Here is an 18,589-nt window from a genome sequence, read left to right as displayed (position 1 = left end):
GTAAGTGTTGAACCTGTTTTTCTTCCCTTTCCACAATCCAGTATGGCAGGAATGAAAATTAACTTGGTGATAAGGGAGTGACTCCTACAGTACCTAGGGGAGTAACAGAAAGTAACTCCTACTGTACAGTATCTCCCTTGTACCAGATGGTACTCCTGACTGAATAGTCATACATTTTAATTCATCCTTGTACGGATACGGTGCAAGGCACACAAATGCCCTTAAAAAAGGAAACAATTCCACATTCCAGACTTATGTTAGAACCCTACATTGGATGAAACAGTATTTTCAAGACTATCGCTGTTTTCAATTGTCATTCATATTCAGTGTTGTAAAGTACTTAAGTAAAAATACTTTAAAGTACTACTTAAGTAGTTTTTTGGGGGTATCTGTATTGGTATCTTTATTTTACTATTTATTTTTTGACAGCGTTGACTTTTTACTTCACTACATTCCTAAGGAAAATAATGAGCTTTTTACTCCGTACATTTTCCCTGACACCCAAAAGTTCTCGTTACATTTTGAATTCTTAGTGGGACAGGAAAATGGTCCAATTCACACACTTATCAAGAGGTCATCCCTACTGCCTGATCTGACAGACTCACTAAACACATGCTTCTCTATCCGTGAAAAAAAGAAAAGAAAATGGTGCTATCTGGTTTGCTTAATATAAGGAATTCGAAATGTCTTGTATTGTTGATACTTAAGTATATTTTAGCGATTACGTTTACTTTTGATACTTAAGTATATTTAAAACCTTAGACTTTTACTCAAGGAGTATTCTACTGGTTGACTTTCACTTTTGCTTGAGTTATTTTCTATTACGGAATCATTACTTTTACTCAAGTATGACGATAGGGTACTTTTTTGTTGTTGTTTCCGGAAAGATATTGAAATTCATACCTATCAGTCCACGTCAATGCTGGATAGAGAGCAGAGACCCAAGTCACATTCAGAACAACAGCATCCCTTCAAATACATAGAGATCCACTCACAAACAAGTATCTATATTATCAAAGATGTTCAGACACCTAAGTAAGGAGCCACGTTACCCTCGGGCCTGCTGAGCCCATGTCCATGCGTGCGAACAAGCAGACCCCCATCCACCCGCCGAGACACGTGTCCATCCCCCGTACACACCTCCATGTGCACGCATTTCCAAATGCATCCATATGACACTGACAAATAATGGTAGGGTCCAAGACGTGACACCGGCCTGAGCCGCCCAGCCCATCCAGCCACCGCAAAGATCCTTTGTTTTAAATACAGAGTGACCAATAGATCGGCCAGACCACTCAGCCAGCCCGAGCCGCTTGCACGTCGTGACCCCCAGCCGGTATAGCCAGTAACTCTCACCCCAACACTATTTACCCCAACACGTTTCCCAAGGGGAAGGTTTGTTAGCAAAGTACGCCCCCCCCAAAAAAACAAATCTCACACACACATAAATACGCTGAGTGGACAAAACATTAGGAACACCTTAATACTGATTCCTCCTTTTCCTTTAGAGCAGCCTTAATTTGTCGGTGCATGGACTAGAAGATGTCAAGTGTTCCAAAGGGATGCTGGCCCATATTGACTCCAATGCTTCCCTTAGTTGTGTCAAGTCGGCTGGATGTCCTTTGGGTGGTGGACCATTTTTGATACACACGTGAAAAACTCACTTCAAGTGCTGGTGTCGTCTGTGGTGTTGTAGCACTGGAGAATGAAAACGGAATATTCCTTTAGAATATTAGTCAAGCAAATATTGTTTAATCATGCTTCACCATCTGGCTGTCCAACGGATAAATCTGGGTTTGGCGGATGCCAGGAGAACGCTACCAGCCCGAATGCATAGTGCCAACTGTCAAGTTCGGTGGAGGAGAAATTATGGTCTAGGTGCTGTTTTTCATGGTTCAGGCTAGGCCCCTTTGTTCCAGTGAAGGGAAATCTTAACGCTACAGCATACAATGGCATTCTAGACTATTCTGTGCTTTCAACTTTGTGGCGGCAGTTTGGGGATGGCCCTTTCCTGTTTCAGTATGACAATGCCCCCGTGCACCTAGCGAAGTCCATACAGAAATGGTTGGTCAGAAACGGTGTGGAAGAACTTGACTGGTCTGCACAGAGCCCTGACCTCAACCCCATCGAACACCTTTGTGATGAATTGGAACACCGACTGCGGGCCAGGCCTAATTGCCCAACATCAGTGCTCGACCTCACTAATGCTCTTGTGGCTGAATGGAAGCAAGTCCCCGCAGCAATGTTCCAACAGCTAGTGGAAAGCCTTCCCAGATGAGTATAGGCTGTTATATCAGCAAAGGGGTGACAAACTCCATATTAATAACCATGATTTTGGAACGAGATGTTCAACGAGCAGGTGTCTACATACTTTTGATCACGTAGTGTATGTTCAGGGAGCTGGGCAGTGACTACTGCCACTAGCTGAGCAGCTATCTGGGCATTTCATGGGCTCCCGAGTGGCGCAGCGTTCTAAAGCACTGCATCTCAGTGCTAGAGGCGTCACTACAGACCCTGGTTTGATTCCAGGCTGTATCACAACCGGCCGTGTAAATCGGACTCTGTGGATGAACTAATGAGCATCTCTCTTACTGCTCTTACAGCTTTAGCCTGAAACTTACAGTGATGCGACATAATAGGGAGACTCCAAGAGGACCCAGTTCTGTCACTAATAGTGGTATCGTCAGAGTCCATCACCGATCTCATAGAGTACAAAGAAGGTGTACCAGAGGAAGTTTAATCCTCCATGTGGGACAACAGATTGTTCACAAATATACTGCCGGTTTCAGATTTTGTTGCTCCCAAAGTAGATTCTGTTGCATTTGCTGTTAGGAATGAGAAGACCAGAGTGCTAATAACCTTATTAGGGCTCGTGTCCAGGTGGAGTTGGTATGCGTCCTCTGCATTGGTACACAGGGAATGAGAACTGCAGAGTTTCTCACAAAGGGCCAATGCCCTTAATTGGGTCTCTGAAAGTTTCTCATTCTCCCTGAATGGAAGTATATCATTCAAAGAAACCATGGCAATGTCAGCATGGTTCAAGTTATCCTGAAGCTCGTCAGGTGTGGCTGGGGCTTCCCTAGTTGGAGAAGTCCACATTTTTATCTACAGTCTCAACCATTTCTGACACTTCTGCCATCAAGCATGGGAAACTGACGACATTTGGTGTTTGGAGTGTCATGGGGCACTGATCTCGGTGGCCAGTAAGGCTTGTTGAGGATCGGACAAGGACCTCACTGACGGTACAAATGACCATGGTCAAGGCCTCCATTGATGCCTGTTGTGCAGCATGTTGGTCAACTTGTCTTCCTGTCTTACTCACCACGTTTTTCCCACGTTCGCCTTACTGTGCCTTTTGGTGAAAATTGTAGCCATGGGACGGAGATACATGTTAAACTGTCAAACTTTAATTGGCTTGCTTTCAGGTTGTCTCCTGTCATGCTTCGACCATGGGAGGACACTATATATACAAAAGAATGTGGACACCTCTTCAAATTAGTGGATTTGGCTATTTCAGCCTCACCCGTTGCTGACAGGTACATAAAATTGAGCACACAGCCTTTCAATATCATTGGCAGTCGAATGGCTTTACTGAAGAGCTCAGTGACTTTAAATTTGGAACCGTCATAGGATGCCACCTTTCCAACAAGTCAGTTTTTCAAATTTCTGCCCTGGTAGAGCTGCCACGGTCAACTAAGTGCTGTTATTGTGAAATGTAAACGGCTAGGAACAACAGCGGCTCAGCCGCGAAGTGGTAGGCCACAGAAGCTCACAGAACGGGACCGCCAAGTGCTGAAGCGTGTAGCGCGTAAAAATCGTCTGTCCTCGGTTGCAACACTCACTAGTTCCAAACTACCTCAAGAAGCAACTTCAGCACAAGAACTGTTCGCCGGGAGCTTCATTAAATGGGTTTCCATGGCCGGAAATGGGAAACGCGTTCTCTGGAGTGTTGACTCATGCTTCACCATCTGGCTGTCCGACGCACAAATCTGGGTTTGGAGGATGCCATGAGAACGCTACCAGCCCGAATGCATAGTGCCAACTGTAAAGTTCGGTGGAGGAGAAATAATGGTCTAGGGCTGTTTTTCATAGTTCGGGCTAGGCCCCTTAGTTCCAGTGAAGGGAAATCTTAACGCTACAGCATACAATGCCATTCTAGACTATTCTGTGCTTCCAACTTTGTGGCGACAGTTTGGGGATGGCCCTTTCCTGTTTCAGTATGACAATGCCCCCGTGCACCTAGCGAAGTCCATACAGAAATGGTTGGTCAGAAACGGTGTGGAAGAACTTGACTGGTCTGCACAGAGCCCTGACCTCAACCCCATCGAACACCTTTGTGATGAGTTGGTACGCCGACTGCGGGCCAGGCCTAATTGCCCAACATCAGTGCTCGACCTCACTAATGCTCTTGTGGCTGAATGGAAGCAAGTCCCCGCAGCAATGTTCCAACAGCTAGTGGAAAGCATTCCCAGATGAGTATAGGCTGTTATATCAGCAAAGGGGTGACCAACTCCATATTAACGCCCATGATTTTGTAATTAGATGTTCAACAAGCAGATCTTAGATGATCGTGTAGTGTAGGTTCAGGGAGCTGGGCAGTGACTACTGCCACTAGTTGAGCAGCTATCTGGGCATTTCACAAGCTCCCGAGTGGCGCATCGGTCTAAAGCACTGCATCTCAGTGCTAGAGGCGTCACTACAGACCCTGGTTCGATTCCAGGCTGTACCACAAACGGCCGTGATTCGGAGTCCCATAGGGCGGGGCACAATTGGCCCAGCGTCGTCTGGGTTACGGTTTGGCCGGGGGAAGGCCTTCATTGTAAATAAGAGTTTGTTCTTAACTGACTTGCCTGTGTCATATGTACAGTAGCTACGGGCCTGAAGTTATCTATCTACTACCAGTAGATTGGTGCAGAAAGAATGCACAGAAACAATAAGTAAGACTTGGCTACTAGGCATAATCATGAGCTCCATTCTTTCATTTATTCAGGAAGAATACCTTTTCACTTTGCTGTGACAGACTGTTGTGTTAATTTCACTGATGCACCTGTAATCGTAATAATGCTTTATGTCCCGCCCTTGCTCTGGCTCCCTTGGGATGCGTGCATGTGCATGCACCTTTTACTGCCGGGTATTTTCCTCTTCGAGCTCTCACTTATAGTGCTTGTTAATTCATTTATCTTTCTCAAGGAACTACAATGCATTTTGGCCATAAGTCAACATACTGTATAGCCTAGTTCCACCAAGTGACATTCCACTGGAAGAGAAGAAAAACAAAGAACAAAATACACTTTTTACTTTAGTTCACTTGTTTGGGAGCTAATTTCTCTGGATGTTTTTAAATAGATATAATTGATAGAACTGAAGCTTTTTATACAATGTATGTTTTTATTTTATTTATAATCTTGAGCTTTAATAGTTAAATATATTTTCCACACAGCCTACATTACAAGGCTACAATATGCGTTTGCGAGTTTGATCATTCCCTGTCTCTGCTAAAGGGCAGCACTTGCACATTCGTATTTTCACAATCAAAACACCTCAAATGAAATTCAGCTCCCCACATTTATAAGTGTAGCATGTGTAAAATATTCAACACAGATACCAACTGCTCTTGAATTACATTTTGTAAGTTTTCCCACAAGCATCAACTGAGAAAGAACAGCAGGATATGGTTGTGATTTTGAATGGAAACTAATTGGTGTCATCGGCTACTAATGTTTGTAGCTGGTGTGCCTAAATAAACAAACCCAGCATGGATTGCGTGTGCTCTTGGCCCATAGGCTCACAATGCTGCTTTCAAGTAATTGAGGCGAACGATCCCTTTAAGAGGACAGGTGTGTCTGCAAGACAGAGGTGTATTCACTAGGAACCAAACAGAAGAAAAGGTGTGAAACAGGGAGGGACCTGTCTGAATTTGTCCTATAAGAAACCTTTGTATTTATTGCACAATGTTTTCCGTTGCAAGAGGTTTTACTAAGGTGTGGACAAATGAATACACCTGTGGAGACAGGTGAGAGTGGAGAAACAGGAAATGAAACCTTCACACATAAACAAACTGGTTTTGCCAAAAATCTGCTTATGGCTTTTACAACTGAAACATGAGAGAAGAGAGAAAAGGCTGTCGTAAGTGTTGACATTGAACATCTTTCAAGACATGTTTTTAATTAAGTGAAAGTGAGTTTATTCACAATAGATTAACCCTATGTACTCTGTCTGGTTTAGAATGCTAGCACGCTAAGCTACTAGCATGTCCTATTTGAGTTTTCAGAAGAACACAGCCTGGGTTTCTTTCTTTCTGTGTTTTAATAAGTCTTAAACAGACACATTTCATTCACTTCAATTTAGTTGTGATTTGAGTCTGAGTCAAAAATACTCCACAGGCTATCCTGACTGATGTGATGAACTTACACCTGCTTCCCGTAATTCTGTCATTGGCAGGTAAGGCATCTCTCCTCCCTCAATTTTTTGACAGGGGTTTCAATGTTGACTTCAGTGAGTACCCTAACCTAAAGCTGACCAAAAGGGTGTGCCTGTGAAAAGAATGCTGATGTGTGTATTTTTTTAATGTTGGAGGAGTAGCTCTACGTTTTATTTGGGAAATTCCAAGGTGACAGAAACAATGACTCCTCCCCAGCTCGGCTGCATTCTTAGTCCGTGTTTTTTGTTGCATAAATGAAAAATAAAGTCACACACATCTCTCCTTCTTGTGGTTTTATTCAACCAAAGTTTTGGCTTAACAACCTTTATCAGGGTGTGTGATATCCTAATACACAATGTCCAATGGCTTATCAGCCCTGCCGAGCCCTATGGGCCCTGATCGGAGCACTATGTAGTGCACTATAAAGGGTACAGGGTGCCATTTGGGACACAGTCTCTGAATCCCATACATACTTTCTCTATCCAGTATCCACCTCTACTGAAGTCAGCTAAGCACTGTATTGTTTTTAACAAGGCTATAAACGTGTGCTGCTGTTTTACTGCAAATGATCAACGAGGGAACCTCGATGCAATTCATCTCAATTTTTGTCTTTCTCGTGCACACCTTGTAAAGTCAATTCACCATGACTGATCAGGAGCATATTCATTTGATTTAGTATCATTCATCTGCTGAAGACTTTTGGGACCTTTTTATATGCTTGTAAAGTGTTTTGATAATTCCCCCAACTATGTACCCCTCAAACTCTCTCATACCAGTGTTATAACAACCTGTCATAATCACTGTAAGAAAGTAAGCAGGTAAATAAGTGATAAGCAGTGTATTCCTTTCTTCTCCCCCCTCTCCTACCCTCTAGTGTTCCTCTCCGTTGCTCTCTCCCAGGACCTGGTCTCAATCCAGTTTAAATCAGATCCAGTCCTGGTGCAGACTGGCACTGATGCGGTCTTCACGGTGGTCACAGTGTTACAGGTGTTTTCCATCACATGGGGTTACCCAGGTGGGGTGACCCCCCTGGGGCTATGGGTGGGGGGCAGTGCGGTGCTCAACACTGTGACCCAGTACCAGGGCAGGGTCACCATCACAGCCACCCAGCTCCGTATCAGCAGTGCCCAGCTGGGAGACGCGGGGAACTACACAGTGAAGGTGGACCCCTCGCCCACCACGGGCCTGGCACAAAACACCAGGTCCATACAGCTCAGGGTGTTCGGTAAGGAGGGAGGGAGGAAAGGCAGGAGTGATGTAATGAGGGAGGAAAGGCAGGAGTGATGTAATGAGGGAGGAAAGGAAGGAGTGGTGTAATGAGGGAGGAAAGGAAGGAGGGATGTAGTGAGTGATGTAATGAGGGAGGAAACAAAGGAGGGATGTAGTGAGTGATGTAATGAGGGAGGAAAGGAAGGAGGGATGTAATGAGGGAGGAAACGAAGGAGGGATGTAGTGAGTGATATAATGAGGGAGGAAAGGAAGGAGAGATGTAGTGAGTGATGTAATGAGGGAGGAAAGGAAGGAGGGATGTAATGAGGGAGGAAACGAAGGAGGGATGTAGTGAGTGATATAATGAGGGAGGAAAGGAAGGAGAGATGTAGTGAGTGATGTAATGAGGGAGGAAAGGAAGGAGGGATGTAATGAGGGAGGAAACGAAGGAGGGATGTAGTGAGTGATGTAATGAGGGAGGAAACGAAGGAGGGATGTAGTGAGTGATGTAATGAGGGAGGAAAGGAAGGAGAGATGTAGTGAGTGATGGAAGGAGGGATGTAGTGAGTGATGTAATGAGGGAGGAAAGGAAGGAGAGATGTAGTGAGTGATGTAATGAGGGAGGAAAGGAAGGAGAGATGTAATGAGGGAGGGTGGGAGGAGGTGATGGAGTGAGGGAGATAAAGGAGGAGGATGGGAGGGAGGATTACAGAAGTAAGTGAATAGCAGTGGTGGAAAATCGAGCATGTAAGTGTAATGTGATTATAGCCACTTGTTTGTCCAGACCTGTTAGTGTTTGTAATTACTATTGTTTTTAGTTACAGATAGCACTTCTATCTTTATTTTCTCAGTCCAGGCCTAGCGCTGATTGGCATCTTGTCTGCCCCTTTATTTACCATCTGCTCCCATGTCTTTATATTGTTTCTTCTCCCAAACCTCCATTATTTTCATTAAACAAAATTAATTTAGGCAGAAAACACTAAGCGTCCCTCTATTTTTCAGCGTATTTTGAAGCTTGAATTGATTCCCCCTCTGTCTGTGATCACACTGTGAAAGCCCAATAATGGCTCATTCAAAAGCTCTCCCTGTGTGTGTATCTCCCAATCAGTCTACTACTCCAGTATTTACATTCATCTCACTAGCCTGGTCCCAGAATAGTTTGTGGCATGATAATGACTATAGGAGTTGTCAATGATCATAGTAGGAGTTGACAATTACCATAGGAGTTGGCATGACCATAAGAGTTGTCAATGGCCGTAGGAGTTGGCAAGACACCACAAACAGATCTAGGACCAGTCTATAATCTCTCAGTTTCTTTTCTCTCCCCACCCTAGATGCAGTGGATGGCGTGACTATGTTTGTGCCGTCAGTGGCTCTGGAGGGGGGCAATGTGTCTGTGCGCTGTACCTGGACCAAGGGGACAGAGACCAGTGTGCTGTGGGGTAAAGGGGGCTCTGCTCTCACCTCGAACTCCAGGGTCACTATCAAAGGGGGCGACCTGGTGATCAACCCGGCCAGGAGGGAAGATGCCGGGGTCTACTCCTGCACCGTCTCTAACCTCGTCAGCGCTCAGACAGCCTCAAAGTCCCTCACAGTTTACTGTGAGTAATTGCATGCTCAGCTGCTAATGCTAATAACATAAGCTAATTAGACTCCCACACAGTCTCACAAGTGAGCAGGGCTGGATTACTGATTTGGCACGCAGGGGTAATCCAGGGGCAATTAGATAGCATATGAGCACGTGATAAGCCATTGCAAAATGTGTATAATTGTAATTAACCGGAAATTAGCTTTAAAACTGCAACATTTTCTCTCAGCCTCATAATGGCAAAATGTGTAGAATAGCATGGGATTAGCTATATACTGTAACTGCACAATTTCCTCTAAGCCTCATCCCACTGCTGTCTTGCTTCTGAAGCTAAGCAGGGTTGGTCCTGGTCAGTCCCTGGATGGGAGATCAGATGCTGCTGGAAGTGGTGTTGGAGGGCCAGTAGGAGGCACCCTTTCATCTGGTATAAAAATATATATAATGAACAAAAATGTAAACGCAACAATTCAAACAATTTTACTGAGTTACAGTTCATTTAAGGAAATCAGTCAATTTAAATTAAGAAATTAGGCTCTAATCTATGGATTTCACATGACTGGGCAGGGGTGGGCCTGGGAGGGCATAGGACACCCACTTGGGAGCCAGACCCATCCAGTGGGGAGCCAGGCCCAGCCAATCAGAATACGCTTTTCCCTGGATGTGGAGGTCCTGGGTTGGCATGGTTACACATGGTCTGCGGTTGTGAGGCTGGTTGACGTACTGCCAAATTCTCTAAAACGATGTTGGAGGCAGCTTATGATAGAGAAATGAACATTCAATTATCTGGCACAATTCTCTGGCAACAGCTCTGGTGAACATTCCTGCAGTCAGCATGCCAAAACTTGCTCCCTCAAAACTTGAGACATCTGTGGAATTGTGTTGTGTGACAAAACTGCACATTTTAGTGGCCTTTTATTGTCCCCAGCAAAAAGTGCACCTGTGTAATGATCATGCTGTTTAATCAGCTTTAATCAGGTGGATGGATTATCTTGGCAAAGGAGAAATGTTCACTAACAGGGATGTAAACACATTTGAGCACAACATTTGAGAGAAGTATGATTTTTGTGCTTATGGAAAAATGCGTCGATTTTGTATTTATTTCAGCTAATGAAACATGGGACTGACACTTTACATGTTGCATTTATAGTTCTGTTCGGTATAATAATACCCCAATGCAACCGGGCAGTGATTGGGGACATTTCCCTGTGTAGGGTGCCGTCTTTCGGATGGGATGTTAAACGGGTGTCCTGACTCTCTGTGGTCACTAAAGATCTCATGGCACTTAGCGTAAGAGTAGGGTTGTTAAACCCCGGTCAACTTACCTGGTAATAAGGGTAAAAAAATACATAAGAAAATTGCTAAATGTGTAGAATAGCATGAGGTTAGCTGAAAGACCACACAATTAGAATCGCAGGGAAAACTGTGGCCCCAGATGGTGGTCCGGCTCTGACTGTGAGTCGCTATCTAGTGTCCAGGGTTGTGTTAATTAGGGCACACACAAAACAATTGGTGTCTGATTTGAGAAGTCAGAGTAGTCTTTCCTTGTCTTAGTCTGTTTTCTTTTGTTTGGTGCCTAATGTACATGACCCAGCAGCTACAATGCTAATGCTAATACTATGAGCTAGTTGTTTTACTAGCTAGCATTACACCAAGTAATGTAACTGCCAGTTAGCCACAGAAGCACATCACTATATGGGCTACAGGGCTTATTCGCATTAGCAATAACGACTCGTGAAGCTACTAGTCATACCCAACACCAGTAATATTGACCCCATGCATTTTGAGGTGAAACTCTACTGTGGCAGTCTGTGAGTCTGTCTGTTGATGCCCCCCCCCCTCCCCCTCCTCCAGATGGTCCCGACACCCCCGTGCTGAGCAAGGCTTCCCCGGCAGACTGTGTGGTAGGAGCGGATGCAGTGGTAGGACAGACGATCCGACTCACCTGCGTGTCCGACTCCCTGCCCCCCGCCACTTTCTCCTGGAAATACAACAATGAACCCGTGGCGTCTGGCCAACCGGCCAGTGGCGTGTTCAGCCTCCAGACCTTCTCCACCAACCAGAGTGGCCAATACAAGTGCGTGGCTAGCAATGCCATCACGGGCGCCACGTCGGAGCAGGGGACGGACCTGGCCATCGTGGGTGAGTTATGCAGGACGGGCACTGACGTGACTCATTCTGATGACTGTTAGTTTTGGACGACGCAGCGGCGTCCATCTTTGAGTGAAGAGAGGGGAACATTTTGGCCCAGCCTAGCCCATCAGCAAAAGATTAATCAATCCAAATGCTCTCACAATGAGAATCTAACTCTTTTTCTATGACTTTCAGCCGTCTTCACTGATGTCCCCTTCATTTCCACCACTCGTTCTCTCTCACCTCTCTTCCCCTGCCATCACTTCATCATACTCTTTCTGAAACCTCGTTTCTTTCTTTTCCATTTGTCTGTCTGGGCTCCGTGTCTCAGACTCATTATCATTATTAATTATCCCCCTGCTCATCACTTTTTCTGTCTCGGGCCTCATCCCTCCCCCTTCCCGCTCTCTCTCAGGCACATGCCTCAGTGCAGGGGCAGTCGCGGGCATAGTGATTGGCTGTATGGTCGCTCTGATTTTAATCGTCATAGCCATCGTACTCCTGGTGCGCTGGAAGAGAGGTGAGAGTCTGTCTGTCTGTCTGTCTGTCTGTCTGTCACTACTGTTTTTGTTTTTGTTTTTTTGAGAAGCTACGGGTGAATGAGATCCGATAGATTTCAGCATCAAAGGCCTCATGAAATGACTCCTGTTTTTTGAGGCGACGTACTGATATGAAATTTCCTTCCCTCCCTCCCTCCCTCCCTCCCTCCCTCCCTCCCTCCCTCCCTCCCTCCCTCCCTCCCTCCCTCCCTCCCTCCCTCCCTCCCTCCCCTGTGTAGCCATGGAAGTAATGCAAGTGTGTCACAGTAATATCTTGTAAACTCTTTGTAAGCATTCACATTGACCTGTGTATACTATGCTCATGTAAACATATGTTTCTATGTTTGAATACAGTATGTGACAATGTTGCTTTATTGCAGTTGACCGAAGACTGAAGGAGGCCACAGGACAAAAGAGAAACCCAGAACTCATGCTTACAGTAAGACACTCCTCTTTTTCCCAAAATATTATGATTCTGAAAGCAATTAACCCATTCATGTATTTCTTTCTCTTCTCTTTCTCGCTCTTTTTCAGCCCACAGAACCCCCTCCACATGGTACCCGGACTTTAGACAGAGGCCGTCACTCTGACCCACCGCTACACACAAACCCTCACAACTTCTACACTGTCCCACCCGATGGCCACGATAGCACACACACACCTCCGCGCAACACTGACCCACTCCAACACAATGGCCACGCCAACAGAAATAGGTTCCCACACAATGCCCAACATCCGAATGCCAGTTCATTTCCACAACATGGCACCACGCAGGACCACAACACTTTCACACACACTGCTGCACCTCAGAATGCCAACAGACTTGACACCTTCCCACAGATGACTCAAAACCACCCAAACAATCCAAACATTCTCATACAAGCGGGTTCTACTCAGGTCGGTGTTAACCTTAACACACTGCCACACGACCAGCAAAATAGCAACGCACAGATGGCCACGGTTCACGTCAATCTCAATTCCTATCCAACTAATGGTCAACAACCCAACCAACAGTCACAGCAACAATTTACAAGCCCACAGGACAGTACAGTGCAGCGGAGCGCCACCAATGTAGCCAACAGTGCGAGTGCTCTTCAAGTTCAAAATGACAACCCACAAACGTTCACACAGACTGGACAGTCATACTCCAATCCCAGGATGCAAATGGGCTTGTCATATCCTGGTGATACTTCACAGGTTGACCACAGTAACTTAGACGCTGGTCCTCAAGTCTCTACTGGTCCTGTTCCTACTGGTTACACACACGCGGGTCGAAGTCATACTCTCCAGCGAAACGCCAACACGCAGACCTACCAGAGGGACCAGGCCACTGATACCCAGCCTAGAGACTCCAACCCAGCAGCGGACAGTTCTGTGCCACGTGATGCCAGTCATGCCACACCAAGTGCCAGCTCACACCGCCAACAAATGCCTTGGGACCGTCTGAGGGGCACCCCGGCGTACCCCAACGACCCCCCCAGAAGGGTACAGGCTTCCCCCGACAGCAGCTACACCTCTGATGGCACAGAGTCCCCGTCCCAGGCTAGACGATCCAGACCACACACCAGGAAGATTCCCCCAGGAGCACAGATCCAGAGTCCCCCAGGAGCACAGACCCAGAGTCCCCCACAGAGCCGATCTACACCCAGGAAGGCTGCACCGACGGCGGGCAGACAGACCCACAACCTCCCCCACACTCATGGGACGAACACTGAGCCTGGGGCTCCAAGCCACACACAGTCGCATATCAGTCCCCATGCACACGGTACACCAAGGCAGAGAGCCCGGCAGGATGTCAGAGCTCAATCCCAGATCACAGCTCAGACCGCTTCTCAAAGCCAGACTGGCCCCAGGCAACAAAATTCCTCCCGCAGCTACCACAACCCCCAGCCACAACAACAGGGACCAGGCGCTCCACAGGGACTAATAACCACCATGCCTCGAGGCACCACACTCGACACTCGAGCTCTCGCCAATCCAAATCACATCCCACAGACACAAACCGGGATTCAGTATGGTAGGGGAAACACACACATGATACCGCAGCCCACACAAGACCAGAGACAGACAGTAACACAAGGTTGGGGTGCACTAACACAGCCTGTTACACAGAACCCCAGTAGCCTCACTCAGACGGCCCTGGAGATGCACACACTGACGACCCCTAACCCTTTTCACAACCGTAACCACCAGACACAGGCCGCCCTGCTCAACACCCAAGCTCGAGGCCGTAACCCTGGGCACCAGCGGCCCCCCACGCCCCCTCCCGTGATCCCTCTGGCTCAGTTCCAGACTATTCCCAGAGAAAGCACACAGCACCAGTCTCCAAACCGGGGCCCCACTGGCCCTCTCAGGCCCCCGGTCAACGTACACACCACACAGAGACATCCCAACGCCCACCCGGCCCACAGACATCCCGGTGCTAGCATGCCGGCCAACCTGCACTCGGGAAATGCCCACCACGTGCACGCTGATAACACACACAGACACGGTCAACATACTCATCATGCCCACAGGAACACTGCCCACCCACGCCAGGTAAGTAAACACCAAAGTAGTGCTTGATATCAGAGCCAGCCGTTCCATATGTTTGATATATGTTCATTAGCCATTTCATGTTTAATTAATCGCCACATGGCTCTCTGTCTCAGATGTGTGATCATTATGCCTGTCTCATTCTGTCATGTCATTCTCTGTGCATTTAGTTTCTTTCGTTTCCACACCTCTCATTCTCACTGACAGTTAGCCAGCGTCCCAAATGGAACCCTATTCCCTTTATAGTGCACTATGTTTGACCAGAGCCCATAGGGAATAGGATGCAATTTGGGACGCACCTTTTGTGTTGTGTATAATATGTGTGTCACGTGTGGAGTTACCGGTAATTTACCCAAGTTACTGTAATCTTCTGTAATTTTGGTAAGTAACAGGCAATCTATGGTGACTTTGGTAATTTATACTTGAGTAACTTGAAAAAGATTTATTCATATATAGTATTTATTTTTTATATCTGTGTCCATATTGTCCATGAGTTTCTAGTGGATAGACCATATGGTACAAGAGAAAATTGCCTAATTAATGAACAAAACATCTAATCAACTATGGCATTATTTTCAATTAACTCTGCAACTCTTCCAACGATTGACTTTTTTCACCAGTTTGCCGCCACAACATTAAATAACAACAAAGACATATTGACATGGTCAAATAAATATATAAAGGATATTTCATGTTGAAAGTCATATTTAACACCAATGGTCTTCACTAAGTTGATGGTTTATATTTAGGATCATGTTTTACTTTGTCATTTATTTTTGTATTTTTAAATCTTATTTGATTATTTTATATATTTGTATCTGTGATAAGGCCACACAGAGGGACAGAGATAATGACAGACACCTGTGATAATCTGAAGTACCCAAAAGAACTACATAAAATCGTTGAAACTTCAAAAGTTTCCAGTAATATACCCTCCCTTGCAACCCTAGTCACAGGGAAGCTTGCCAAGCAGCTTTTATAGCGGGGCCTGCACTTTTTGTTGAGTGACAAGTATCTTTCTACTGGAGTAATGACAAGAGTATTTGGCAGTGATACAGCCAGGGTAGTTGGGCTGGGTGTTTGTCTGCCTATACCGTACCAGTGTTTCAGTGTCAGAATTGTGTCAGTGGCTATGTTGAACATGACTTGTATATAATTAAGGGCTTGTTCTTTCTCTCCGTCACCAGACCCACCAAGGGAGGCCTAGACACTGAGAGATGCCAACGGACACACACACACCAGCAACTGACAAGAGGAGAAACACAAGCATGGATGACTATGGGAGCCCCACTCTAAAGCAATGGAGACCAAGCAAAAACACACATATGCGCGTGCGCACACACACGCACACACACACACACACACACACACACACACACACACACACACACACACACACACACACACACACACACACACACACACACACACACACACACACACACACACACACACACACACACACACACACACACTCTATCACACACACACGACTCCCCCTGCCTGTCAAGTGTATGTTATCTGTTGATTTTCAACAGTACCAACAATGAGTCACTGGAAAACACACACAGATGTGTTATTTCTGAAGCACCGTATAACCAAATAGTAGGAATGAGAAAAGGGCCTTATTGAGGCGAGACACTCCAGGCCGTGTGTCGTGGCCTCTCCCATTCAGCGTGTTCAGAGCGAGAATGAGGCACTACCACAACAATGAGGACTTGAAATGTTTCCATTCATAGCTGTGTGTGTGTTGCTTCTTGTGACTAGAATGAACAGTAAAAAGGAAAGGAAAAGAGAACCCTTGCTGGACTGATTCCAATTGAATGGACTTGGCCCCTGGGAACTACTGTGTGAAAATTCAGAAGGAAAAAAAACCCCTCTGCGACTTGCTTTATTTAATATTTCCATGGAAGTATTTATGTGGTGACTTTCTGTTTACAGATGCTTCTCTTGACACCGCTCAATTAACGGGATTCGCCTCGGCGCCTGGGCTTCAGAAGCAATGCTCAACTAACTATGAAGGAGACCTCACAAATGGATGGGCCGTTTATTAATTAAGTGCTTTTATGCGACTTAAATGACTCGTAAAATAATAGCGCCCATGCGTGGAGGAGGTCAGCAGGAAGAAGCTGCTGAGCTGCCACATTTTCCCCGGCTAAGCAAAGCAAAACAATTTGCTCCGGGACTACGATGCTCTTTTGTGTGGGGGATTGGCACATTAAAAGGGATCTCTATTGGAATGAATCTTAGTTCTCTTTTGAACAAAATGTATATTTCATGTTTTTATTTCTCTGTTACGTGGTAAATATGTTGGACTGCTATTGCAACATGTGTCTTTGTGACTCAGGGAGGCTGTTTTATACTAAAATATATGTTCCATTAAAATACCGAAAAGAGGATAAATAAGGTTTTTAAAGATTAGGGGTCTCCATTGAACATTATTTTCAGGACTAGGCCGCCCCCATATGTTTTATTGATGATAATAAAGTATTTTGATTTACAGGAAAATACTGTATGTCAGTGTATTACATGACATTCATTTTGATATAATGTTACCTACCTAATGGTTTAATCTTGGCATCCAGGCATTCTGATCTTCAGCTCTTACAAATATTCCCAGAATATTGTATTTACTTAACAGTTTTTAAGTTGAAGAATCTGCACTGTAAAAATGTCCCTTCTTAATTACAGCACAATTATTTACAGAGTTGCCAGATGAATACTGTAATGTAGCTTTACAGAGATTTTCCTTCCTGTAAAACATGTTACAGTATTCCTGCTGTAAATGTGGGCACCTGATTCCATGGCAGAATTTAGTGGATGTGTCATGGTTGATTGATAGAGTGAATACGCCTACTGAATCTCAAGCCATATCTTAGAGCAATAACAATCAGGGAGATATGTTGACCTCTGCATTCAGGACTAAGAATAGGAGAAAGTCCTTTAGAGAAACGAGTAGCTGTGTTGAACTTTTGAATCCTGTTTTGTACGTGCTGACACTCGATGAGTGAGAAAGGTTGAATTGAATAAAATACTGTTATTTTTCGTGAGTATGCGGACTCCCACAGGGAGTTTTTGATTTTCCACATTAGTGAAATGTATGTCTGTTTCCTCAGCTTGTTATGGAGGAATTAGGAGTTTCTGGCTTGCTGCTCTATCAGTCCCTCAGCACAGCTCCCACATGTGAGTACATCAAATACAGCCCTGCTCCACAACTGCTAAGGTAGAAGGACTTTGTACTGTTGAGTAATGGTAGAAATCATATTATAGTTATCCTCCAAAGCTAAATGACTGTCTGTTATTCCAAAACTATGGGAATATGTCACGTAGTAAGACTCCATTGCAGACTGTATATGCTGATACTGCTCCTGCCCAGAACTCAATTTGCATGTACATTTGATGTGGTTGTTTTATTCTCCTTCCATGATATACTGTGTTTACTGCAGCAAATTGTAATTGTTTATGTTTCACATTAGAGCATAAATTAGCGTACGAAACAACAAGGCAACAGGAGGGTATGTGCGAAATCTGCATTTCTGTTGTGATTACATTTCATAATGGTGTGCGTGTCTCCTCTTTATCACAGAGTGGCTCCACCCAGCCCTCCTGACTCAGACGTGCCAGGGCTGCTCATCGTGTGTGTAACCCTTGCTGTGGTTTTGGTGGTGGTTTTTCTGGGGATCGACTATGGCTTCCAACGCCACAGGTAGTATAAACCCTAGAGGGTGTCTCACACACAGGACAGTCAATGGACCTATTCAAATACCCTTAACATGTATTGTTCCTTCTTTCCATGAGGAAATCAATGATCCGACACTTTGATTAACGCAATGGGGAACGCACGTTTTCACGTATCCACTCTTGTACTGATCAGTGATTACCTCAGGGAAGGGAGGAAAGAAAGCATCCATTTTAGAGCTATTCACTCACTGCACAGATATAACATGGTGGTAAGTCTCCTCTTCGTTTCCATCAGTGCTAAGAGAAACACAACTGACGCCATGAGGAGACATGGGTCCATGAGGATGAGTCCCGAAGTAAGGCTTAAATCGTTCTCATTTTGAACACCTATCTGTTATTTTCTATTTCAATTCCATTTTAATGCATGTTTCTCTTTGCAGGGACTGGCTGTGGAACATAGGCGTGTTTGTCTGCACAGGATGTGCA

The 18,589-nt window shown here is 45.3% G+C and overlaps 1 protein-coding gene across 1 annotated transcript; it reads left to right on the top strand.

The window, feature by feature from the left end:
* The first annotated feature begins 6,014 nt into the window (after positions 1–6,014).
* Positions 6,015–16,930, top strand: LOC139573847 (uncharacterized). Its single transcript, XM_071397769.1, has 9 exons — positions 6,015–6,126; positions 6,384–6,441; positions 7,296–7,646; positions 8,965–9,231; positions 11,070–11,357; positions 11,764–11,868; positions 12,268–12,326; positions 12,422–14,425; positions 15,610–16,930. The coding sequence occupies exons 2-9, from the start codon at positions 6,402–6,404 to the stop codon at positions 15,634–15,636; spliced, it is 3,141 nt and encodes a 1,046-aa protein (XP_071253870.1). The 5' UTR covers positions 6,015–6,126; positions 6,384–6,401; the 3' UTR covers positions 15,637–16,930.
* The last annotated feature ends 1,659 nt before the right edge of the window (positions 16,931–18,589 follow it).

Source organism: Salvelinus alpinus, chromosome 4 (assembly GCF_045679555.1).
Source record: "Salvelinus alpinus chromosome 4, SLU_Salpinus.1, whole genome shotgun sequence".
Classification (NCBI taxonomy): Eukaryota; Metazoa; Chordata; class Actinopteri; order Salmoniformes; family Salmonidae; genus Salvelinus; species Salvelinus alpinus.
Note: the sequence above shows the minus strand (reverse complement) of the source record. Positions and strands in the feature narration are given on the sequence as shown.

Bases quoted from the DNA above. Each gene is read 5' to 3' on its own strand.
- LOC139573847 (XM_071397769.1), top strand. From the start codon at position 6,402: ATGAACTTACACCTGCTTCCCGTAATTCTGTCATTGGCAG. The intron at 7,647-8,964 runs GTAAGGAGGGAG...TCCCCACCCTAG, and splicing joins CATACAGCTCAGGGTGTTCG to ATGCAGTGGATGGCGTGACT. The intron at 11,358-11,763 runs GTGAGTTATGCA...GCTCTCTCTCAG, and splicing joins GACGGACCTGGCCATCGTGG to GCACATGCCTCAGTGCAGGG.